General features: G+C 45.1%; 2 protein-coding genes across 2 annotated transcripts in view; both read right to left on the bottom strand.

The window, feature by feature from the left end:
* Nucleotides 1-12,588, bottom strand: part of LOC144698216 (uncharacterized) — a 500,519-nt gene extending 487,931 nt beyond the window's left edge. Inside the window, exon 1 of the mRNA XM_078570192.1 lies at nucleotides 12,152-12,588. The gene's annotated coding sequence lies outside the window, so the exon portion shown is untranslated. The remainder of the gene's footprint in view (nucleotides 1-12,151) is intronic.
* LOC144697772 (uncharacterized) overlaps nucleotides 1-27,093 on the bottom strand; it is a 37,519-nt gene that overhangs the window by 4,668 nt on the left and 5,758 nt on the right. The window contains 6 exon segments of the mRNA XM_078569769.1: nucleotides 3,769-3,991; nucleotides 7,251-8,341; nucleotides 13,479-13,492; nucleotides 14,918-15,570; nucleotides 23,511-23,678; nucleotides 23,761-23,986. Of these exon segments, the coding sequence (XP_078425895.1) occupies nucleotides 3,769-3,991; nucleotides 7,251-8,341; nucleotides 13,479-13,492; nucleotides 14,918-15,570; nucleotides 23,511-23,678; nucleotides 23,761-23,986 (2,375 nt within the window).

Here is a 27,093-nt window from a genome sequence, read left to right on the forward strand (position 1 = left end):
AACTCTGTAACCATGGTGACTGCCCAACCGGACTCTACAATCATGGTGACTGCCCGCCATAGCTCTGTAATCTCCTCCAACCTCACAAGCTTCCCAGATATCTGTGCTTCTCTAATTCTGACATCCTGAGCTCTCCTGATTTTAATTGTTCCATCTTTGGTGACCACATCTTCAGCTGCCAACAGCATAAGCTCTGGGATTTCCTCTCTAAACCCCTCCACATCTCGACCTCACTTTTCTACTTTAAGGTTATCCTTAAAACTTACCTCTGGTTTTTTTACGCCTTTGGTGATCTGCCCTCATATCTCCTTACATGACTCTGTGCCAAATGTTGCTTTATAAAACACCTGTGAAACACCCTGGAAAGGTCTATTACATGAAATGTGTTATATAAATACACATTGTTGTTGTTGTTGATTTGGACATATATTGCTGTTCCTTCATCATCGTTGTCACTCCTTACCCCACATCACTATGGGAGCACCTTCACCACATGGACTACAGCAGTTCAAGGAGGTCAAACATCATCTTCTCCACAGGTAACTGGGGATGGGTAATATCTGCTGCTGGTCTTGTTAATGAAAGGGCAGAGGAGTGGGACGAGCTGATTTGCTCCTGCAGAGAGACAGCACAGGCAGGATGGGCTGAATGGCCTCTGTCTGTATTGTAAACATTCAATGATTCAATGATAAAGAACCGACTCCGGAGACCAGGGACCAGCCTCTGGAACCAATGTCCAGCCTGATACAAACCGGCTCTTCATTGATCTGGGAGCTGCAGCCCCGCTCGGTGCAAACGGGGGAGGGGGACCGGTCAGTTTATTTCCGGGGTTTGCGGTTTACACAACATGTTTCCGGAGCCTCTCCGTCCACCCGCCGGATCCATCGCTCCCTCCGCCCCGCCATCCCCCCCTTTACCCATTGTGGACCCGTCTCCCCATCGCCATTACCTGTACTGCGCATGCTTCAGTCACAGCCTGGCCCCGCCCCCTCAGTCACTCCGATTGATTGGAGGACCAGCCGCCCTCGCTCGGAGCCCAGCCCCCACTTCCTATTGGTCCGGAGCTGCCGTCAATCACCCGGGCATTGTGACGGTTTCAAACGCTGAGAGCGGCCACAGACTCAGCCTGACTTGCTGATTCTTGGCAGCATTTTCTGTTTGGGAATTAGAGCTAGAGATGGATGGTCAGTTCCCCTCTGTCCGGGGGGGATTCACACTCATTTCCCCAGTGCAGTGATTCTCACGTTTACTTTACATGAGAAAGTCCCCGGTTCAATCCCGGCTGGAAAATTGTTACTGATTTTTTTTTATTCATTCACGGGACGTGGGCTTCACTGGCTGGGCCAGCATTTACTGCCCACCCCCAGTTGCCCTTGAGAAGGTGATGTTGAGTTGCCTTCTTGAACCGCTGCAGTGCATGTGGTATGGACACACCCACAGTGCTGTTAGGAAGGGAGTTCCAGGATTTTGACCCAGCGACAGGATGGTGAGTGACTTGGAGGGGAACTTCCAGGTGGTAAAAGCAAAATACTGTGGATGCTGGAAATCTGAAACAAAAACAGGAAATGCTGGAAAAACTCAGCAGGTCTAACAGCATCTGTAGAGAGAATAAACACTCAATTAACGTTTCGAGTCTGTATGACTCTCCTTCCGGGTGATGGTGTTCCCATATATCTGCTGCACTTGTCCTTCTAGATGGGAGTGGTCATTGGTTTAGAAGTTGCTGCCAAAGCAGCCTTGGTGAATTCCTGCAGTGCATCTTGGAGATACACTGCTGATACTGTGCGTAAGTGGCTAGAGGGGCAGCAAGTTCTGGAGCACCAAGTCTTCAGTACTATTGCCAGAACATTGTCAGGGCCCATAGCCTTTGCAGTATCCAGTGCCTTCAGCCACTTCTTGACAGCATTTGGAGTGAATTCAATTGGCTGAAGACTGGCATCTGTGATTTTGGGGACCTCCGGAAGAGCCCGAGATGGATCATCCACTCGGCACCTCTGGCTGAAGATTGTAGCAAATGTTTCAGCCTCATCTTTTACACTGATGTGCTGAGCTCCTCCATCATTGAGGATGGGGATACTTGTGAAGCCTCCTACTCCAGTGAGTCGTTTAATTGTCCACCACCATTCATGACTGGATGTGGCAGGACTGCAGAGCTTGGATCTGGTCCATTGGTTGTGGGATTGCTTAGCCGTTTATCACTTGCTGCTTATGCTGTTTGGCACACAAGTAGTCCTGTGTTATAGCTTCAAAAGGTTGAAACTTTATCTTTAGGTATGCCTGATGTTGCTCCTGGCATGCCCCCCTGCACTCTTCATTGAACCAGTGTTGGTCCCCTGGCTTGATGGTAATGGTAGAGTGGGGGATTTGCCAGGCTATTCTTTATAGATTCTTTTTGAGTGCAATTCTGCTGCTGCTGATGGCCCACAGCGCCTCATGGATACCCAGTCTTGAGTTGCTAGATCTGTTCAAAATCTATCCCATTTAGCACGGTGGCAGTGCCACTGTGGAGGGTATCCTCAATGTGAAGGTGAGACTTTCTCTCCATGAGGACTGTGCGGTGGTCACTCCTACTGATATTGTCATGGACAGTTGCATCTGTGGTAGGCAGGTTGGTGAGGATGAGGTCAAATGTGTTCTTCCCTCTTCTTGGTTCCCTCATCACCTGCCGCAGACTCAGTGTAGCAGCTATGTCAATTAGGTCTCAGTCAGCTCAGTCTGTAGTGGTACTACCGAGCCACTCTTAGTGATAGACTCTGAAGTCCCCCACCCAGGTTACATTCTGCGCCCTTGCCACCCTCAGTGCTTCCTCCAAGTGGTGCTCAACATGGTGGAGCACTCATTCATCAGCTAAGGGAGGACAGTACGTGGTAATCAGCAGGAGGTTTCCTTGCCCATGTTTCACCTAATGCCATGAGACTTCATGGGGTCTAGAGTCAATGTAGAGGGCTCTCAGGGCAACTCCCTCTCAGCTGTATACCACTGTGCTGCCACCTCTGCAGGGCCTGTTCTTCCAGTGGGACAGGACATACCCAGGGGTGGTGATGTTGGGTGGGGGTGGAGAAGTGGGCAGGGAGAAGTACCAAATAAAGTACAAACCTGAGAGTTGGACCGGGGTTAACGGGACACCAACTGGAGCGGATGCGGAGCTGGGCGGAGCAGACCAGGTGATCACAATTGGGGAGGGGGCGGTGACTGATGTGCGCTCCAACCAATAGGGAGAGGGTGGGTGGAACTGGAGGACAGATTGGGGGTGGGTCCTCCAACCAATGATGGTGCGGCAGGGGGCAGGGTGTGGTGTGGAGCTCAGGTGCGCTGAAGCAGGTTGTGAGGCGCTGTCCCCAGGTGAGAGCAGCTGAGGCAGCACAGAGCAAGGACTGGAAACTGGGGCTGTTCTGGGACAGGGGGCAGAGTGGGGGGGGGAATCACAGGCAAAAATAATACAATAATTAAAATGTTTATACATTATTTATTAATTGTAGATATATATAAAAGTGTACATCGATAAACTTTTAAGAGAATGTGGAACAACAGCAACCTGACCAAGAACCAATCTGTGAGTCTGCCAAGCCCGCGTCCTCAGCACATTCCTCGACAGTGGTGAGACCTGGACAACATATGCAGGGCAGGAGAAAAGGCTGAACAGTTTCCACCTTTGTCATCTCAACACGTTTCCTCAGCATCTCTCAGTCATCAACTCGGAGGCCCTGGCACACGCTAATTCCATCAACAGCCGCTCATTACAAAGTAAAAGTGCTGGCTCAGCCACACCCATCGGATAGATGATGGCTGTTTACCCAGAGCTCTTCTGTAGGTGAACTGGCCACTGGGTAACAATCCTCTGGACATCCAGCTCTCCACTGCAAGGAGGATATGAAGATGGAGGACATTGACACTGACAACGGGGAGACAGTTGCCAATGGCTGTGTCCTCTGGAAGCTGACTGCTTGGCAGGGCCTTGGAAGTGGTGTGAAGAAACGGAAAGCTCAGCTGGCTGAGATGAGGGCCCAGAGCAAACAGAGGCCATTGAATCCTGCACCTTCTCAGCCCACTGCCTTTATCTTCAGCACATGGAGCAGAGGCCTCCATGACTGTGTAGGGCCCTCAGCCACACCAGGTTATGCTTAACACAGAGTTCACCACCACAGCACAAACCATCCCTTAACATTCAATGGCATTACCATCGTTGAATCCCCCAGTCTCAACATCCTGGAGGTTACCATTGACCAGAAACTGAACTGGACTATCCATATAAATACTATGGCTACAACAGCAGGTCAGAGGCTAGGAATCGTGCGACGAGTAACTCACCTTCTGACTCCCCAAAGACTCTCCGCCATCTACAAGGCACAAGTCAGGAGTGTGATGGAATACTCCCACTTGCCTGGATGAGTGCAGCTCTATCAACACTGAAGAAGCTCAACACCATCCAGAATAAAGCAACCTGCTTGATTGGCACCCCATCCACCACCTTAATCATTCACTCCTTCCACCACTGATGCACAGTAGCAGCAGTGTGTGTTCCATCTACGAGATGCACTGCAGCAACTCACCAAGGCTCCTTTGACAGCACCTTCTAAACCCACGACCTCTGCCACCTAGAAGAGCAAGGGCTGTGGACACATGGGAGCACCACCACCTGGAAGTTCCCCTCCAAGCCACTCACTATCCTGACTTGGAAATGTATCACTGTTCCTTCACTGTCGCTGGGTCAAAATCCTGGAACTCCTTCCTTAACAGCACTGTGGGTGTACCTATACCACATGGACTGCAGCGGTTCAACAAGGCAGCTCACCACCACCAGCTTCTCAAGGGCAACTAGGGATGGGCAATAAATGCTGACCCAGCCAGTGAAGCCCATGAAGGAATAAAAAAAAATCATCTCAGGAGATGGAAGACTGCCAAAGAAAGATAAACACTTCTCAGAACAAGTATTTTGTATCTGTCTTGATGGTTGAAGACACCTAAAGCATCCCAAGAATAGTAGAAAATCAAATGGCTAAAGGGAGGAAGCAACTAGAGAAAAACTACTAGGAAAACTATTGGGAATAAGGGATAACAAGTCTCCTGGACCTGATGGCCTGAGCGTCTTAAAGGAAGTGGCTACAGAGAAAGCGGATGCGTTGGTTGTAATCTTTCAAAACTCCCTAGATTCTGGAAAGATCACAGCAAATTCGAAAATCAGAAATGTAACGCCGTTATTGAAGAGAAGGAAGGAGACAGAAAGCAGGAAACTATAGACCAGTTAAGGTGTCTCCTCTAGCGGTCTCCTCTACATTGGAGAGACCAAATGCAAACTGGGCGACCGCTTTGCCGAACACCTGCGGTCTGTCCGCAAGAAAGACCCAAACCTCCCTGTCGCTTGCCATTTTAACACTCCACCCTGCTCTCTTGCCCAAATGTCTGTCCTTGGCTTGCTCATTGAGGAACAGCACCTCATCTTCCGACTAGGCACTTTACAGCCTTCCAGGCTGAATATGGAATTCAACAACTTTAGATCTTAAACTCCCCCTCCCCCCATCCCCACCCCGTTTCTTCCCCCTCCCTTTTGTTTTTTTTCAATAATTTATATAGATTCTTCTTTTCCCACCTATTTTCATTATTTTTAAATCTACAACTAATACCTTGTTAGTCTTTCCACCCAACCCCCACTAGAGCTGTACTTTGAGTGTCCTGTCTTCCATTCTTAATTAGCACTTTTCTCAAATAATATCACCACCTTCAACACCTCTTTGATCCTTTTGTCTGTGACATCTTTTGATTATCTGCTCCTATCACTGCTTGCTTGTTCCTACAACCACCCCACCCTCAACTTTTCTCCCCCCGCCCCCCCCCCACCTTAAACCAGCTTATATTTCACCCCTCTCCTAACTATACTTCAGTTCTGTTGAAGGGTCATGTGGACTCGAAACGTCGACTCTTTTCTTCTCCACCGGTGCTGCCAGACCTGCTGAGTTTTTCCAGGTAATTCTGTTTTTGTTTTGGATTTCCAGCATCCGCAGTAGTTTTTTGTTTTATCTCTGTGGGGCCGGGGCCTGGGCTGGTGACTGACGTGCATCCCGACCAATAGCGAGAGCGCGGGCAAAGGCTGAAGGACCGAGTGGGCGGCAGGTCCTCCGCTGAGTACTCATTGTGACGTCAGCACAGGACGCGGTCTCAGTCCGGAAGCAAAATCCTGCAGATGCTGCAAAAGCTGAAATAAAAATCGCGAGTGCTAGAAATGCTCAGCAGGTCTGGCAGCTTCTGCAGGGAGAGAAACAAGGTCAACCTTTCAGCTCCAGAAGTTAGAGAGGTGGGGTAAAAAACAAAAGAGGGCAGGTCTGTGGAAGGCAGGAGAGATTATTCAGCGAAAGGGATGATGGTGCAAGGCAAAATGAGATGGTGATAAAGAACATAGAAAAATTCCCAACACTGGAGAAGGCTTTTCTGTATCTAACCGGTGCTTTACCTGTTCTGGGGAGTTATCGACCTTTATCCTCCACTTAAACAATCTCCTGCTATTACATATCCAACTTCCATCAAGCTTAACCCTTCATTTATACCTCCGTAACATCACTCGTCTCCTCCCCCGTCTCAGCTCATCTGCTGCCGAATATCTCATCCACGCCTTTATCACCTCCAAACTCGACTATTCCGACACCCTCTGGCTGGTCTCCCACATTCTGCCCCCTGTAACCTTGGGTCATCCAAACTTCTGTCACCCTATGTCTTAACTCACAGACAGACCCTCTATCTCCACAACCCCCTCCTCTAATTCTGGCCCCCTGTGCATCCCCCATTTCAATCACTGCACCATTGGTGGTCGTGCCGAGAAGCCCTAGAATAGACTGCAGGGCATGATGGGAGAAGGGAGAGAAACTGGAGAAAGATGTGAGTTCAGGGCTCAGGTAAGGAGGAACTTTGGAGACAGTTTGGCCCGGTGCACTAGTATAAGGGAGGGAAGCAGCAGAGGCAGCTGATTGGATTGTTTCAATCTTAGTGACAAGGAAATTCCATGATCTCCTCATACTTGTTGGAAGGTGAGGATGGAGGAGACGGGGAGTGAGAGAAACCTTCGAAAGTAATTAACTTGTGTTAGAAATATTAGAAAGATTCAACACAATGTATTCAACACAAAGCTGATTTATTTGACTTTTATCTAAAATATTAGCCCATGTAACTGTGTTGGAAATTATTAACATCAGTAGAAACAGACCCAATGAACACGGTTCAGTCCTCTGTGATTTCCAGCAAAACCCAATCACTCTAGTTACTTATGAATTCGCCGGTGTCTCATTAGGTTGGATGATTGTGTGAATCTCTTTCCACACTTGGGGCAGATGAACGGTCTCTCCCCAGTGTGAACTCGCTGATGTGTCAGTAGGGTGGATGACTGAGTGAATCCCTTCCCACAGTTGGGACAGGTGAACGGCCTCTCCCCGGTGTGAACTCGCTGGTGTACAGTGAGATCAGATGATGTCTTGAACCCAGTCCCACACTGAGAGCACCTGAATGGTCTCTCGTCAGTGTGAATACGTTGATGGCGCATCAGTTCCCCAGAACTCTTAAAACAGTTTCCGCAGTCCAGGCATTTAAAAGGTCTCTTATCAGTGTGAACACGTTGATGGGACATCAGCTCCCTGGACTTTTTATAGCACTTTCCGCAGTCTGGGCATTTAAAAGGTCTCTTATCAGTGTGAACACTCTGGTGATTCAGCAGGGTGGATAACTGAGTGAATCCCTTTCCACAGTCAGAACAGGTGAAAGGTCTCTCTCCAGTGTGAACTCGCTGGTGTGTCAGCAGGTTGGATGACTGAGCGAATCCCTTCCCACAGTCAGAGCAGGTGAATGGCCTCTCGCCAGTGTGAACTCGCTGGTGTTCAGTGAGTTGAGATGACTGTCTGAACCCAGACCCACAGTGCAAGCACCTGAATGGTCTCTCGTCCGTGTGAACACGTTGATGGAGCATCAGGTCCCGGGAACTTTTAAAGCACTTCCCACAGTCTGAACATTTAAAAGGTCTCTCGTCAGTGTGAACTCGCTGGTGTGTCAGCAAGTCAGATGACCGAGCGAATCCTTTCCCACACTTGGAGCAAGTAAATGGTCTCTCCCCAGTGTGAACTCGCTGGTGTCTCAACAGGTTGGATGACTGAGCGAATCCCTTCCCACAGTCAGAGCAGGTGAATGGTCTCTCACCTCTGTGAACTCGCTGGTGTCTCAGCAGACTGGATGACTGAGTGAATCCCTTCCCACATACGGAGCAGGTGAATGGCCTCTCTCCAGTGTGACTGCGTCGATGAGTTTCCAGGTCAGATGGAAATCTGAATCCCTCCTCACAGTCTCCACATTTCCACAGTTTGTCTCCACTGTGAACGGTACTTATTCCTTCCATGTTCAAAATCCGATGATATTCTGGTTACAACAAATTGGGCGACTCTCTCAGATTCTGATGTGATGTTTGGTTTGAGTTTCCTGACTGAAAAATTCTCCCCTTCTAATATCCTGTGAAATTGATTTAAAACAGAAAAAAAGGGAGTGAGAGAGAACCCACAGAAACACAAAGGCAGGTTGTGAAATTGAACTTAATGATTCTGGTAATTTTTGGGGCCAGAACTAGGAAAAAATTACCATGAAAGCTGTCGGATTTTTTGTAAAAACCCAACTGGTTCATTAATGTCCTTCAGGGAAGGGAACCTGCCTCCAGTCTGGGCTACACAAGACTCTGGCCTCTATGAGAACACTAGGGGAAGGCGGTGGCATAGTGGTTTTGTCACTGGACTGGTAATCCAGCGATCCAGGGTAATGCTCTGGGGTCCCGGGTTTGAATGCTACCACAGCAGATGGTGAAATTTGAATTCAATAAAAATCTGGAATTAAAAGTCTAATAATGACCATGAAACCATTGTTGTTTGTTGTCAAAACCCATCTGGTTCACTAATGCCCTTTAGGGAAGGAAATCTGCTGTCCTTGCCTGGTCTGGCCTACATGTGACTCCACATTCACAATGCGGTTGACTCCTAAATGCCCTCTGAATAAGGGATGGGCAATAAATGCTGGGCTAGCCAATGACACCCACATCCAATGAATAAAGAAAAAGAAGTAGGAGCAGGAGTAGACCATAAGCCCCAATGAGCCTGCTCCGCCATTCAACATGATTGTGGTTGATCACAGAATCGTTACAGTGCAGAAGGAGGCCATTTGGCCCATCGAGTCTGCACTGACGTGCTGAAAGAGCATTCTACCTCATCCCACTACCCTGCCTTATGCCGTAACCTCACACATTCTCTCTCTTCAAGTAGCAATCCAATTCCCTTTTGAATACCTCGATCGAACCTGCCTCCAACCATCCTCTGGGTAAAAAACAAAATTCCTCACATCACTTTTACTCCTTTTGCCCATTATTTTGAATGTGTGCCCTCTAGCTCTTGATGCACTCATGAGTGTGGCAACAGTTTCTCATTATTTATTCTGTCCATACCCCTCAGAATCTTGAATACCTCTATTTAGTTTCCTCTCAGCCTTCTTTTCTCCCAGGAAAACAGACCCAACCTCTCCAATCTACCCTCGTAGCTACAGTTCTTCATCCCGGCAATCAAGAGTTAATCGACGGGATGGGGAGGGCAGACTGGAAAGTGCAGTTGATGCCACAATGAGATCAGCCATGATCTTATTAATGGTGGAACAGGCTCAAGGGGCCAAAAGACCTACTCCTGCTCCTAATTCTTGTGATCTTATGAGACAAAGTCCCGTCTTCACACTGAGGATACCGTCCATCATGTTGTGAGGCACTATCACTATGCTAAATGAAATAGATTCAGGATGGATCTAGATATAAATGGGCATCCATGAGGTGCTGTGGATCATCAGCAGCAGCAGAATTGTATTCAGCCACAATCTGTAACCACATGGCCCACATATCCTTTACTCTACCATTACCATCAAGCCAAGTGACCAACCCTGGTTCAACACGAACTGCAGGAGAACATGTCAGAAGCAGCACCAGGCATTCCTAAAACTGAGATTCCAATCTGGTGACCCTATACCATGAGACTACATGCATTCTAAACAGTGGAAGCAGCATGCTTGAGACAGGGTGAAGCAATCCCAAAAACAATGGATCAGATCAAAGCTCTGCAGTCCTGCCACATCCAGTCAGGAAAGGTATGGATAATTAAACAACTAACAGGAAGAGTAGGCTCCACAAACATCACCATTCTCAATGATCCCAGCATATCAGTACAAAAGACTGGGTTATGTGTTTAGTGATCCTGGGACTGGGTTATGTGTTTAGTGATCCTGGGAGACTTCCCTGGATCCCGAGTCTAGGAGAGACAACCTGGAAGGTATAGGGAGCTGGGACTTGTCTGTGAGAGTAATTGAAGGCACGAGAACTGAAATAATCTAGAGTTAGAAAGGAGAAAAGACTCCAAAAATGGAGCAGTTAGCAACTGGACATCAATTAATCTTCTCTTATGTTGGAGAAATAAAGGTCTAGATAGTGTGCCTGAAACAATATTAGTTCATCTTGGTCTTTAACACCACTTTCCCGCACGCTCTCCATTTCCCTCGAATGCCTAAGAGACCAAAAATCTCTCCATCTCAGCCTTAAATATATTTAAAGATGGAGCATCCAGAGCCTTCCGGGATGGAGAATTCTATGTGACAAGAGAAAAAGAGAGAGAGAAGTGGGAGAGACACAGAGAGAAAAAATGAGAGAAATGGGATAGAGAAAGAAAGAGAAATAGAAGGGCACAAGAGAGACAGAAGAGGGTTGGAGAGACAGGGGCAATGGAAAGGCATTTTAGAGACTGACAACTGAACCACAATTTGATAGAATCTCCCAAACCCTGAACCTCCACCATCTAGAAGGACCAGCGTAGCAGGTGTATGTGAACACCATCACCTCCAACTCACACACTGTTCTGACTTGTCTGATATCCAGGACTGGATGAGCAGAAAGTTCCTTCATTCAAATATTGGGAAGATGAAAGTCATTGTCTTCATTCCCCAATACAAACTCCGCTCCCTAGCCAACGGCTCCATCCTTCTCCCTGACAACTCTGTGAGGATGAAACAGACTGTTCGAAGCCGTGGTGAAATATTTCACCCCAAGATGAGCTTCCAAGCACATCCACATCATCACCAAGACCGCCAATTTCCATCACCCGACTCCACTCTAGTCTCAGCTCGTCTGAAACTGTCATCCATTCCTTTGTTATTTCTAGGCTTAACTCTGGCTGGAGGTTCTAGATTCAGGGGACACAGTCTCAAAATAAGGGGCAGGCTATTTGGAACTGAGGTGAGGAGGAATTTCTTCACTCAGAGGATGGTGAGTGTTTGGAATTCTCTGCCCCATAGGGCTGTGGAGGCTCAGTCGTTGAGAATGTTCAATACTGAGATCAATAGATTTCTACATATAAAAAACATTGGGGATAAGGGGATAGTGCCAGAAAATGGTGTTGAAGTAGAAGATCAACCGTGATCTCATTGAATGGCAGAAGGGCTCAAAGGGCTGAATGGCCTATTGCTGCTCGTATTTCTTATGTTCCTTCCTAAAGCACTTCCAGCCGGTCTCCCACATTCAACCTCCCCATAATCTTTAGTTCATCCAAAACTCTGCTGCCCGTATATTTACTCGCACGGGGTCTTATTCACCCATCACCGCTGTGCTCACTGACCTATGAAAGTTCCTGTTTAAGAAGCACCAACATTTTAAATTTCTCATCCTTGTTTTCAAGTCCCTCCATGGTCTCACTCCTCCCTATCTCTGTAATCTTCTCCAGCCTCACATCCCACCCAGGTCTCTGCAGTCTGCTCATTCCGGCTTCCTGAGCATTCCCGATTTTAATCGCTTCATCCTTAGTATCCACATCTAAACTCAAAGGCCATAAGCACTGGAATTTCCTCCATAAACCTCTCCGCTCTCTTTCTTTCTTTCCTCGTTCAAGATTCTCCTTTAAACCTACATCTTTGACCAAACTTTTGGCCATCTGCCCTCTTACCTCTTTACATGATTCTGTGTCAAATGTTGCTTTTTAGCACATCTGTTAAACCTGGGAAGGTCTATTACATGAAATGTGCTATATAAACACACATTGTTGTTGTTGATTTGGACATATATCGCTGTTCCTTCATCATCACTGTAACTCCTTATCTAACATCATTGTGGGAGCACCTTCACCACACGGACTGCAGCGGTTCAAGAAGGTCAAACATCATCTTCTCCACAGGTAACTGAGGATGGGTAATATCTGCTGCTGGTCTTGTGGTCCTGGGCAGGGGAGTGGGACCAGCTGATTTGCGCTTCCAGAGAGCCAGCACAGGCAGGAGGGGCTGAATGGCCTCTGTCTGTATTGTAAACATTCAATGATTCAATGATAAAGAAACGACACTGGAGACCAGGGACCAGCCTCTGGAACCAATGTCCAGCCTGATACAAACCGGCTCTTCATTGATCTGGGAGCTGCGGCCCCGCTCGGTGCAAACGGGGGAGGGGGGACCGGTCAGTTTATTTCCGGGGTTTGCGGTTTACACAACATGTTTCCGGAGCCTCTCCGTCCACCCGCCGGATCCATCGCTCCCTCCGCCCCGCCATCCCCCCCTTTACCCATTGTGGACCCGTCTCTCCATCTCCATTACCTGTACTGCGCATGCTCCAGTCACAGCCCGGCCCCGCCCCCTCATTCACTCCGATTGGTTGGAGGACCAGTCCCGACGCTCGGTCCTCCAGTCCCGCCCCCTCTTCCTATTGGTCCGGAGCTGCCGTCAATCACCCGGGCATTGTGACGGTTTCAAACGCTGAGAGCGGCCACAGACTCAGCCTGACTTGCTGATTCTTGGCAGCATTTTCTGTTTGGGAATTAGAGCTAGAGATGGATGGTCAGTTCCCCTCTGTCCGGGGGGGATTCATACTCATTTCCCCAGTGCAGTGATTATCACGTTTACTTTACATGAGAAAGTCCCCGGTTCAATCCCGGCTGGAAACTTTGTGTTTAACATTGTTACTGATGAGGAATTAACAGTGAGTTTAGTTTCATATCGAACAGGGTGACAGTTCCTGTTGTCTCATTCTTTAAAAGCTCCTTCTTCACCTTTAAACAGGTAACGATAAGTGAGGGAAAACTGATCCACAGTGACCCCAAAAACAAGATACCGCAGATGCTGCAAATCCGATCTCAAAACAGAAAATGTTGGAAACACTCAGCAGGTCAAACAGCATCATTCACAGTGAATGTTTCAGGTCGCTGAACTTTTATCCAAACTGGAAAATTTCCCAGATTTAACAGTTTATAAACAAGTCCAGAGTCAGAGAAAACAGGAGCAGACAGAAGGAAACAACAAACGGTCTTGTGACAGGATGGAAGGCTGGAGAGAGTAAATGATAAAGGGGACAATGGTGCAAGGCAACATTGGGTGACCAGACAATTAAAGAAACTAATGGGACAAGTAAACAAATAAGACAGGTTCAGAGGAGGGATAAATGGTAACAGCAGAGCCATTACCAGCATCTCCTGCCCTAAAAATTGGAGTGATGTTTATGATATGAAATTATTAAAATTAATGTTGAGTCTGAAAGGTTGTAAAGTGACTAATCAAAGACGAGCTGCTGTTCCTCGAGCTTCTGCTGGGCTTCATGCGGCAGTACAGGAGGCCGAGGGCTAAGAGGTCAGACTTGAAGTGAGGCTGAGAATTAAAACAGTAAATGAGAAGCAGCTCAGGATCGCACTTGCAAAGTGAATGGTGATTTTACATGAAGCAGTCACCCAATCTGGATTTAGTCTCCACAGTGTAGCGGAGACCACATCGTGAACAGTGAATACAGAATACTAAATTGTAAATAGTACAAGTAAATTACTGTGTCACCGGGAAAGTGTGTTTGGGGACCTGGAACGTGGAAAAGGAGGAGGTGGCAATGAATCTGTTTCAATAAGTTTGCAACAGACCAATGCACAGTTGTTCTGCTGTGCTTTATATTTTAATGGGAATTATCAAATGTTTTTAACCACTATGATCTTGGCTAGTTGTCTATAATGTCTTCGCATTTCTCTGTTGATCTATCCAGGAGGACTGGTGTGGTAAGAAGGACTTGTCTGTAAAACACAGTCACTGTGAGCATGATAATGGAACATTTGTATATCAAAGGGCAGTGATACCTGATCACCTATCGAGTGAGTGAGTTTGTAACAGTGTAACTCAAATAATTACAGCTACCGCAGGAGATTCTCTGGCTACAAGTCAATAAGGAAGGAATCAGGACTGCGCAGTCCCACCCAGCTGGATACCAGTGGAGAGGCATTGGAGGAGGATGGAGTGGTCATTGGTGTCTGCTGCCCTTGTCCTTCTGGGTGGCAGTGGTCGTGGGTTTGGAAGATGCTGTCTAAGGAGCCTTGGTGGGTTGGAGGTGAGTACAGAGGAGACGGGAGAGGGATGCACTTAACTTGTGTTACAGATATTAAGAAGACTCGGCACACTGTGTGTTTCACACAAAGCTGCTTTATTTTTATTATATCCAGAACATTAACACCTCTAACTGGCCTGGAGTTTATTAATATCAGTAGAAACAGACCCCAATGAACATGGTTCAGTCCTGGATGTGATTACCAGAAAAATCCAATTACTGTCGTCACTTGTAAACTTGATGGTGACTCAGCAGGGTCCATGACCAAGTGAATGTCTTCTTAGACTCGGAGCAGGTATATGGCCTCTCTCAGTGTGAGCTCTCTTGTATCTCAGCACGTGGGATAACTGACCGAATCCCTTCCCTCACAAGTAGCAGGTGAATGGCCTTTCTCAGTGTGTACTCGCTGGTGCACATTGAGTTGAGATGATCGCTTGAACCCAGTCCTGCAGTGAGGACACCTGAACAGTCTCTCGACTGTGTGAACACATTGATGGGACATCAGGTCCCTGGAACATTTAAAGCACTTCCCTCAGTCTGGGCATTTAAAAGGTCTCTCCCCAGCATGAACTCGCTGGTGTGTCAGCACGTGGGATAACTGAGTGAATCCTTTCCCACACATGTAGCAGGTGAAAGGTCTCTCTCCCGTGTGAACTCGCTGGTGTGTCAGCACATGGGATAACTGTGTGAATTCCTTCCCACACATGTAGCAGGTGAAAGGTCTCTCTCCCGTGTGAACTCGCTGGTGTCTCAGCAGGCTGGCTGAACAAGTAAATCCTTTCCCACACATGTAGCAGGTGAACGGTTTCTCGCCAGTGTGAATTCGCTGGTGTACAGTGAGGTGAGATGATCGCTTGAACCCAGTCCCACAGTGAGAGCACCTAAATGGTCTCTCGTCAGTGTGAACACATTGATGGAGCATTAGTTCCCATGAACTTTTATAGCATTTCCCACAATCTGGGCATTTAAAAGGTCTCTCCCCAGTGTGAACTCGCTGGTGCCTCAGCAGGTTGGATAACTGAGTGAATCCCTTCCCACACTCAGAGCAGGTGAATGGTTTCCCCCCGGTGTGAATTCGCTGGTGTGTAATCAGCTGGGATGATCGAGAGAATCCCTTCCCACACACGGAGCAGGTGAACGGTCTTTCCCCAGTGTGAGTGCGTCGATGAGTTTCCAGCTGACACGGGTAACTGAATCTCTCCTCACAGTCCCCACATTTCCACGGTTTCTCTCCAATTTGAACAGTGCTTTTTCCTTCCATGTTCAAAATGCTATGCTGTTCAGGTTACAATGTATTGGGCGACTCCTTCAGATGCTGTTTTCTGACTGCAAATCCTCCCCTTCTAATATCCTGTGAAACTGATTTAAAACCGAAAAATGGAGTGAGAGGGAACCCACAAAAACACAAAGGCAGGTTGGGAAATAGAACTGAATGAAAAGAGAGCAAGAGAGAAATAAAGAAAGAAAACAGGGGGTAAAGGAGAGAGATTTTATATACATATACAGCTTGATCAGAACTGTGTGGGAATGTCCAAAACCCTCAACCTCCACCACCGAGAAGGACCAGGGTAGCTGGTGTATGTGAAAACCATCACCTCCAAGTTCCCCTCCAAGTCACACACCGTCCTGACTTGTACGACATCCAGTGCTGGATAAGCTGAAATTTTCTCCATTTAAGTATTGGGAAGAGTGAAGCCGTTTTCTTCAGTCCCCACTACAAACTCCATTCCCAGCCACCGGCTCCATCCCTCTTCCTGGTAACTGCCTGAGGCTGAACCAGGCTGTTCACAACCATGGAAAAATATTTCACCCAAAGATGAGCTTCCAAGCACATCCACATCATCACCAAGACCGCCAATTTCCACCTCAGTAACATCGTCCAACTCCACCCTCGTCTCAGCTCATCCTCTGCTGAAACCATCATCCATTCCTTTGTTACCTCTAGACTTAACAATCCTAACACAGTCCTGGCCGGCTTCCAACATTCAACCTCCCTGTGATCTTGAGGTCATCCAAAACTCTGCTGCCCGTGTGTTTACTCGCATCAAGTCTTGTTCACCGTTCACCCCTTTGCTCATTGATCTTCAAAGGTTCCCGGTTAAGAAGCAGCAAAACTTAAAAATTCTCATCCTTGTTTTCCTCCCTGGCTGCGATCATCCCTATCTCTGTAGTCAACTCCACCCGCTGTCAAGATGGTATAATAATGCCTATAATGTTATTGGAAATTCTTTAAAAAATAGAGTTTAGTGGTGTCTGTGTCTAAGTGTGTGTGTCTTAATTGGACTAAAGCCAGCTGGTCTAGAGGCTTTGATGTAGAGAAGATAAATTGGTTTGAAATGGTAATTAGATAAACATAGAAGGTGAGATGTAAAGGGGCCAATTTGCGTTCTTAAGTAGACCTTTCAAAAGAGGTGAAATATTACACCTAACCAGGTGAAGCTCAGAAACAATGTCTTTATTTTTTTCAAAGCTTACGAGTAAAGTGAGTATTATGAAAGGGTTTTATTGTTAGTAGGTTTAAAGTTAAAAAAAACCGAGTGACAATGCAAATTTGCACTCAAAGAGGAAAATATATATAAAGGAAGAGAAGGCTGTTGGTAAAAGGAGGAGGGATTCTAAGATCTAAAGCCTCCAGCCTCTAAGCCTGTCTGCAAGGACCCAGTGCTGAAAGAAACTCATATTGAATGTGACTGTCCAGGGAGGGCTTTGCCAGGGATCTGTTTAAATCTGTTTTACTGTTGCCTAAACTGGGGTGTAACTGACAATCAGATTAATTAGGGGATTTTTGTAGTTATTATAGTAGTAATTTTGTAGACATATGTATGTGCTTACAATCTTTCTTGTATTATTAAATGTTTAATTTAGTTTTATAAAAAACCTCTTGAGACTCTGTGGTCTTATCACTACTGAATTCAAAGACTGCATCTCGAAACATACAAATTGCATAAATGGGTTATGGCAGTTGTTTCAAGTTTCCCTCTGGGATTTGAACAACTCAGCATTTACCATTGGCTGTGTCATAATAATTGGGGGCTCTTTGAGGGATATATTTGTAATTCCTTGATTTTTTTGATTGGTGATTTTTAGATTACGAGTACGAGAAGCACTTTGAATTCAGGAATGGGTGTGAGGTATTTTTGAAGTGATGAGACTGCAAAAATGCCTGTATCCATGGCTAAATCTTTATGGAAGTAGAAGATATAACTCTGACTGGGTTACAGAAAGTATCCAAGAATAAGTTAACAGAGTTGGTGGATAACTTGCAATTGGGGTTACCGGTGGGGGCTAGGAAAGCAGATATAGTTGAAGTGATAGCACAGCATTTGAAGTTGGAAGTGACACCTGGCATCAGTGAGTCACAGATAGAGGTGGTGCAACTTCAGTTTGAACTGAAGAACCTTGAACTTGAACAAGCAAAGGACATGAAAAAAAAACTGGAACTAGAGGCAGCAGAAAAAGAAAGGGAAAAAGACAGATTATTTCAAAAAGAAATAGAAATGCAAAAACTTGATCTCCAGAGGGAAAAGTTAGCAATGAAAGAGTGAACTAAGGAAAGAGACAGAGAATATCGGCTTAAAAGGCTGGAAGTTAAAAAAAGAGACCTCAGATTCTGATGAGGAAAAAACCTGTAACCTAAAACCCGGTGGGGAGATGTTTAAATTGTACAAGTTCTTCCAAAGTTTGAGGAAAAAGATATTGAAGCATTCTTTATTTCATTTGAGAAGATAGCTAAACTGGTGAAATGGTCAAGGAGAAGTGGACATTGCTGTTACAATCCAGGTTGGTGTGTAGAACACATGAGGTATATGCTTCGTTATCAAAAATGTCGGTGAATTATGATGTGGTAAAAAAGGCTATTTTGAGTGCATATGAGTTGGTTCCTGAGGCATACAGGCAGAAATTTAGGAATATGAGAAAACAGCGTGGGCAAACATATCGAATTTGAAAGAGTAAAACAAAGTAATTTTGAACAGTGGATACGGGCATTAAAAATAGAGACAACATATGCAGTGCTTAGAGAAGTAATTATTTTGGAAGAATTTAAAGATTCAATCCCTTTGGTAGTGAGAACAAATGTGGAGGAACAGAGGGTTCAAACGGTAAGACAAGCAGCAGAGACAGCTGATGATTGTGAGTTAGTTCATAGAGCTAAACCTTTTTTTGTCACCCTTTCAAATTGGAAACGGATAAAAAGTGGGAAGGTGAAAAGAAGATGGGTAGTCAGGGAAGAGGAGTAGCTGGAAATTCCCAGGAAGTTTTTTCTCAGAATAAAAAGGAAGGTGTTGAGGGTAGAAGTTACATTTGAAAGTTGAGGTGTTTTCATTGTAATAAAGAAGGACACACAAAGTCAGTATGTTGGAAATTGCAGAATTTGTTGGAATCATTCAGGTGCAGGAAAGTTTTGGAAGTAAAAGTACTGTGTGTTCTGAGGCTCAGGCACAGGATAAACCAGTGGTTTGTGTACAAGTAAAACAGGGAGAATCAGTGATAGGTAAAGAAGTGGGAATGTGTTGAGCTTACCCAAGAGAATTCTGAGGAGCAGGTTGCAGAAATGTTTAAAGACTTTGTGTGTGAAGGGAAAGTCTTTCCATGTGTAAAGGGTGGAGTAGGTAAAGATGTTAAATTTTAAGAGACACGGGGCTAGTCAATCCTTAATGTTGTGGGATAGTGATAGTTGTTGTGCAGAGGAAGTATTGCAGGAACAGGTGATAATAATTGGGGTTCATGGAGATGCTAAACCTATTCCATTGTGGAAGATAAATTTGAAGAGTAAGTGGAAAACTGACGAAGTGACTGTTGGGGTGGTGGAAAAATTGCCCATTGCAGGGGTTCAATTTATTCTGGGTAATGATATAGCTGGATCACAAATGTGGGTGATGCCAATGGTAGGTCAGCAGCCTGCAGAAGTGTTTTCAATAGAGGTGTTACAAGGGGAGCATCCTGGATTGTTTCCAGGTTGTGTGATAACGAATTCACAGGCACACAGGTTGAAGCAAGAGAAACAAAAAGGATAAGCAGTTCAAAGGCATGAAGAAGGTATTGAAATACAATGAGCAGGCACTGTGTTTGATAACATTGTTCGTAAAGACACAGCAGAGGACAGTTCAACTGAAGTGTTTAACTCAAGGCAATTAATTGAGTTGCAGCAAAAGATTTGCAATTAAAATAGTTATATCAGACAGCTTTCTCAGAAACAGAGGCAAAATGTATCCCAGAATGTTATTCACACAGGAAGACTACAGCTCAGAATTTTATTGCCGGAGACAAAGTGTTAGTTCTGTTACAAGTACTGAGTGACTTGTTAAAGGCAAGGTTTAGTGGGCCTTACAGGATTGAAAAGAAATTGAGTGAATTAATTATTCAACAAATGCTCCAGATAGAAGAAAGCAGATGGTGAGTCATGTAAATATGCTTAAAAAGTACTTTGACAGGGAAGAGAAACAAAAAGAGGTATTCGTGGTGGTAAATGATGAGAAAGAGGTAGGAATGCAGAACACTGACATTGATTTTCCTCTAGTCAAATTGGATACTATGGGGAACTTGAAAGCTTAAACGTAATATTGAGTTCCCTTCCAGACAAGTGTCAAAATGATTTGGAAAAGCTATTGCAGTCATAAAAAGCTATTTGGGGAAATAAGTTGGGGAGGATAGATTTAGCCATATATGATGTCTCTGTAGAAGTTTCATCTTCGAGGAGGCAACATCCTTATAGATTAAATCTGGCAAAGTTATTACAAGTACAGAAAGAAATTGACTTCATGCTTCAAAATGATATCATTGAGTCTAGTTGCAGTAACTGGAGCTCGCCTATAGTACTGGTACCGAAACTGGATGGAACACAGAGACTGTGTGTGGACTATCGAAAGGAGAATACGGTGACAAAAGCAGATTCATATCCTAAGGTTAGAGGGTTGTATTGAGAAAGTGGGACAATCAAAATTTATCACAAAGATTGACTTGCTAAAAGGATATTGGCAAGTACCGTTTTCGGAGAGAGCAAAGGCTTTTGTGACGCCAAATGGACTATATCAGTTTAAAGTCATGCCAGTGGCATGAAGAATGCACCTGTGACATTTCAAATACTGACAAAAAAATGTATTTGCAGGTCTAATCAATTGTGCGGTTTATATTGATGACTTAATAGTTTTCAGTCAGACACGGGAGGAGCAGTTACAGCATCTGGAAGAGTTATTTACTCGATTACAAGAAGCTAATTTGGTGATGAGCTTGACTAGAAGTGAATTTGAAAAAGTGCAAGGTACATATCTAGACCATACTATTGGATATGGTAAGGTGGCTCCAAAGGATGTGAAAGTCAAGTTTCGGGACAAATTTCAAGACAAAAGTGCCAGGCTATTCAGGTGGAGTTTATTAACGCAACCATTTAATCTACAGATAATACATGTCACTAGGTGAGAGAATCTGATTGCAGATGCATTATCAAGTGTTTGAAACATAAAGGGAATATTGGACATTTTAACACCTGGACACTGAACTGGAATGATTTCTGCTGATACCAAGGATTTGCATATATATTATGTTAATGAATGCAACTGGTAATGTAATAGTGTAAGTATATAGTTAAGTATAGGAGATAGTGTAAGTTGGGTTAATAAAAAAGCTGTCTTTTAGAATTATGGGAGTTCATTTTTGTTAAGGAGGGGGATGTCAAGAAGATATAATAATGCCCATAATGTTATTGAAAATTTTTAAAAATAGAGTTTAGTGGTGTCTGTATCTATGTATGTGTGTCTTAATTGGATTAAAACCAGCTGGTCTAGAGGCTTTGATGTATAGGAGAGAAGTAGATTTGAAATGGTAATTAGATAAACATAGAGAAATAGAAAGTGAGATGTAAAAGGGCCAATTTGCATTTTTAAATAGACCATTCAAAAGAGTGAGTGAAATATTACACCTAACCAGGTGTAACTCAGAAACAATATGCTTATTTTTTCAAAGCTTACTAGCAAAGTGGGTATTATGAAAGAGTCTTATTGACAGAAGATTAAAAATTTTAAAAAAGCTAGTGACAATGAGAATTTGCATTTAAAGAGGAAAATATGTATCAAGGAAGAGAAGGCTGTTGGTAAAAGGAGAGGGATTCTAAGATCTAAAGCCTCCATCAAGTCCGTATGCAAGAGCCCAGTGCTGAAAGAAACTCAATTTGAATGTGACTGTCCAGGGAGTGCTTTGCCAGGGGTCATAGAGGTCTACAGCAGAGAAAAAGGCCCTTCGGCCCATTGAGTCTGCGCCAGTCAAACAAGTAACTAATTATTCTAATCCCATTTTCCAGCACTAGGCCCATTGCTTGTTTAAATCTGTGTTTTACTGTTGCCTTAAGTGAGGTGTAACTGAGAGTCAGGTTAATTAGGGGATTTTTGTAGTTTTTATAGCAGTAATTTTGTAGACATATGTATGTGCTTACAATCTTTCTTGTATTAATAAATGTCTAATTTAGTTTTATAAAAAACCTGAGACTCAGTGGTCTTATTACTACTGAATTCAAAGCCTGCATCTCGAAACACACAAATTGCAAAAATGGGTTATGACAGTTGTTTCAAGTTTCCTTCCGGGATTTGAACATCTCAGCATTTACCATTGGCTGTGTCATAATACCCACACAACCCTCCACTCAATGGATTTCCTCCCTGGCTGCGATCGATCATCCCTATCTCTGTAATCTCCTCCACCCACAGAACCCCCTGAAACATTTGTTTATCTACCGTTGGCCTCTTTAATATTCCTGATATTAATCACCCCACCACTGGTGGCCGCTCTTTCAGTTGCCAAGACCACAAGGGTTTTAAATTCCTCCTTAAACCTCTCCAACTCCCTATCTCAGTTTCCTCCTTTAAGGTGCTCCTTAAAACCTACCTCTGAACAAACGTTTGGTCACCTGAATTCATGTCTGCTCATGAGGCTCATTGTCAAATTTTGCTGTGTAACATTTCTGTGAAATGTCTTGGAATATTTTATTACATTAATTTGTATTTATATCACACTTTTGTCATTGACTTGGACATATATCACCGTTCCTTCATCGTCACTGGTGAATAACCTGTAACTCCTTACCTAAGAGCACTGTGGGAGCACCTTCACCACACGGACTGCAGCGGTTCAAGAAGGTCAAACATCATCATCTCCACAGGTAACTAGGGATTGGTAATATCTGCTGGAATGTATGAAGAGAGAAACAAGGTTAACATTTCAGGTTGTGCAAAATAAATTACACGGAATTACAATGATGCAGAATTTGATGGTTAATATAAGTTCTGAAACATGAGAGAAATGTACAATCGCACCGGAAAAACAATTCCTGACTGTAAGATGCTGCAGGAAGATAAAACTGGTAAGTCGGCAGCACAAGGTCGAGGGATGAACAATGGTGGAAACCTCATTTAGACACGGTTGCAGAAGTAACAGTAAAATACTAAACACAGCTCAAACACACCCAGAGACAGAGGAAGTTAGACAACAGCAAAGAGGTGATCAGGGAGGGCAGAGGTGAAACAGGGCAGTGGAAGGACATGGATTAGATCCACCAGTCCAAGAGCCATGGAACCCCTTACAGACAACACAGCACAGCACTAAAAGCTCTAAATTCTAGATGAATGGTTAACTAAGCCGACAAGTGAACAATTTCGGTTTTCAATTTTAAAATCTTCTGCTGGAGCCTGCAGCTGGAAAGATATCAGAAGCACTGGAGTCAGAAAAAAATCTCCCAGTTGAGGAAATACCCGGGGAGCGGGGTGATGTCATTGAGCAATTGTCAGTGTGTGATGACATCACAGACACGAACACAGAACATCTGGGTCTGTACAAACCAGTGGTCACCACACATTATGAAGGATGTGAGGGTCCTTGAGAGAGTGCAGAGGAGGTTTACTAGGATGGTTCCAGGGATGAGGAATTTTAGTTGCAAGGTTAGGTTGGAGAAACTGGGGTTGTTCTCCTTGGAGCAAACGAGATTGAGGGGAGATTTATAGAGAGGTACAAATTTATGACAGGTTTACATGAGGTAGATAAAGTGAGTTGAGATGAGTGCTTCAATCCAGTCCCACAGTGGGAGCACCTGAACGGCCTCTCACCAGTGTGAATTCGCTGGTGTGCGGTTAGTCCAGACAATCGAATGAACCCAGTCCCGCAGTGAGAGCACCTGAATGGTCTCTCATCAGTGTGAACACGTTGATGGGACATCAGTTCCCCAGAGCTTTTATAGCACTTCTCACAGTCTGGACATTTAAAAGGTCTCTCCCCAGTATGAACTCTCTCATGTCTCAGCACATGAGACAATGGAGTGAATCTCTTCCCACACACATAGCAGGTGAATGGCCTCTCACTACTTAATTCGCTGGTGTACAATGAGTTGAAACGATCCCCTGAACCCAGTACCACAGTGAGAGCACCTGAACGGTCTCTCAACAGTTTGAAGACATTGATGGTACATCAGGTCCCCAGAACTTCTGTAGTATTTCCCACAGTCTGGACATTTGAAAGGTCTCTCCCCAGTGTGAATTCACTGGTGTGTCAGCAGGTCGGATAGCCGAGTGAATCCCTTTCCAAATTCGGAGCAGGTGAACGGCCTCTCCCCAGTGTGAATGCGTCGATGAGCTTCCAACTCAGACGGGTAACTGAACCTCTCCTCACATTCCCCACATTTCCACTGTTTGTCCCCACTGTAAACGGTGCTTTTTCCTTCCACGTTCAAAATCTGATGACATTCAGGTTACGATAAATTGAGCGACTCCATCAGATCCTGATGTGATACTTGCTTTGAGTTTCCCAACTGCAAATCCTCCCCCTCTAATACTCTGTGAAGTTGATTTAAAACAGAAAAAATGGGAGTGAGAGAGAACCCACAAAAACACAAAGGCAAGTTGTGAAATTGAGATAAATGAATCTGGTAATTTGTGGAGCTGACACTAGCAAAAGTGACCATGAAAGCTGCTGGATTGTCATAACAACCCAACTGGTTCACTAATGTCCTTCAGGGAAGGAAACCTGCCACCAAGACAAAGAGGAGGCAGAGAGTGAAAGAGAGGGATTTTATATATCTACAGCTCGACTAGAACTTCGACAGAATCTCCCAAATCCTCAACCTCCACTAACTAAAAGGATGAGGGGAGCAGGTGTATGTGAACACCATCACCTCCAAGCTTCCCTCCAGGTACTGCAGCGGTTCAAGAAGATGGCTCACTCCCACTTTCTCAAGGGCAATTAGGGATGGGCAATAAATGTGGCCCAGCCTGCAACGCCCATAAATGAATTTTAAAAAGTCCGAGTCTCACACCGTGCAGATTTGTCTGACATCCAGCACTGGATGAGCAGAAATCTCCTCCATTTAAATATTCCTTCCCTGCCACTGGGTCAAAATCCTGGAACTCCCTTCCTAACAGCACTGTGGGTGTACCTACACCACATGGACTGCAGCGGTTCAAGAAGGCAGCTCACCACCACCTTCTCAAGGGCAATTAGGGATAGGCAATAAATGCTGGCTGAGCTACCAATGCTCACATTATTGCCTTCAGTGCCTACTACAAATTCCACTCCCTAACCACTGACTCTCTCCCTCTCCTTGGCAACTGCCTGAGGCTGAATCACACTGTTCAGAATCGCGAGATGAGCTTACAGCCACATATCCGCATCAACACCAAGACCGCCTATTTCTGCCTCAGTAACATCACCCGACTCCGCCCTAGTCTCAGTTTATCTGCTGTTGAAAGCGTCATCCATTCATTTGTTACCTGTAGTCTAAATTATCCTAATGCATACCCAACCGGCCTCCGACATTCAACTCCATCCTCCCACCCCCAGAATCTTGAGGTCATCCAAAACTCTGCTATCCATGTGCTTACTCACACTCAGTCTTGTTTACACATCACCCCTGTGCTCACTGATCGACAAAGGCTCTCATTTTAAAAGCACCAAAACTTTAAAATTCTCATATTTTCCTCCATGGTTGTGATGATCCCGATCTCTGTATTCTCCTCCAGCCACAACCTTCGCCGCCCCCTCGCCAGGATCTCTACACTGATCTAATTCCAGGCACTTGAGCATTCCCGATTTTAATCGCTCCACCATCAGTGACTGTTCTTTCAGTTACCTAGGCCACAGCTTTACGCCTCACTCTTTTTCTTTAAAATACTCCATAAAACCTACCTCTTTGACAAAGCTTTTGGTCTCCTGCCCTAATATGGCTCATGTGGCTCAGTGTCAAACGTTACTTTGTAATATTTCTGTGAAATGCCTTGGAAAATTATGCTAAAGGCATAATTATTGTCACTGCCTTGGACATATATCGTTGATTTGCCTCATCAATTACACATTGTAACTCAAAGTGTGAAGCAGCTTGATGGACAATTGTCCTCAGTCTGTCATTGGGAACATTTCAAAAAATGCCCACAACAAAGATGGCGGCTGCGCACGCGCCGTGCTGCGCCCCGCCCACAATAAAGATGGCGACCGTTATCTCGGGGCTGCAATCGGAACAAAACTGCCGTCCTGGCTCCGTGCAAAAGTGGGAACGCTAAGGTCTTTTTCGGGGTTTTGCGGATTACGCAACATGTTTACGAACCCTTTCGGCCTACCCACCGGATCCATCGCTTCCTCCGTCCCCCTACTTTTCCCCTTACCGATCCGGATCCGACAAATAACCGTCTCTCCATTGCCATTTCTCCCTATGCGCATGCTCCAATGTTTTTTTCCCCACTGCGCCTGCGTACTGCTTTCCTGTGATGTGGATAGGGGATATTCCCCACCGCGGGGGATGATGGGTGAAGGCGTCGCCATTGAAAGTACAAATTATTGTATCGCGATTTGTTTTCCTGGTGTGGTACGGAGACTGGGGCAGGAAGATCAAATAATAAACGTAGGAAACAAATTATATCGTTATATTATATTGAAACTATTGCAGAAAATTCTGAAGGAGAGAATCTTTCGCCACTTGGATAGGCAAGGTTTGATCAGGGTTAGTCAGCATAGCTTTGTCAGAGGGAGGTCATGCCTAACAAATTTGATTGAATTTTTTGAAGAGGTAACCAAGTGTGCAGATGAGGGTAGTGCAGTTGATGTAGTTTATATGGATTTCAGCAAAGCCTTTGACAAGGTTTTGGCTTGTAGGAAGCAGAGGGTGATGACAGAAGGATGCTTTAGTGACTGGAAGCCAGTGTCCAGTGGCGTACCACAGGGATCTGTGCTTGGTCCCCTATTATTCGTCATTTATATAAACGACATAGATGACTATGTAGGGGGTAGGATTAGTAAGTTTGCGGATGACACAAAGATTGGCCGGGTGGTCAACAGTGAGGTTGAATGTCTTGGGCTACAGGAAGAAATAGACGGGATGGTCAAATGGGCAGATAAGTGGCAGATGAAATTTAACCCTGAAAAGTGTGAGGTGATACACTTTGGAAGGAGTAATTTGACAAGGAAGTATTCAATGAATAGCATGACATTGGAAGTTCTGAAGAACAAAGGGACCTTGGCGTGTGTGTCCATGGATCTCTGAGGGCGGAGGGGCATGTTAGCGTGGTGGTGAAAAAGGCATTTGGGACACTTGCCTTTATCAATCGAGGCATAGGTTACAAAAGTAGGGAGATCATGTTGGAGTTGTATAGAACCTTGGTGAGGCCACAGCTGGAGTACTGTGTGCAGTTTTGGTCGCCACATTAGAGGAAGGATATGATTGCACTAGAGGGGGTGCAGAGGAGATTCACCAG

This window comes from Cetorhinus maximus, chromosome 23 (assembly GCF_964194155.1).
Source record: "Cetorhinus maximus chromosome 23, sCetMax3.hap1.1, whole genome shotgun sequence".
Classification (NCBI taxonomy): domain Eukaryota; kingdom Metazoa; phylum Chordata; class Chondrichthyes; order Lamniformes; family Cetorhinidae; genus Cetorhinus; species Cetorhinus maximus.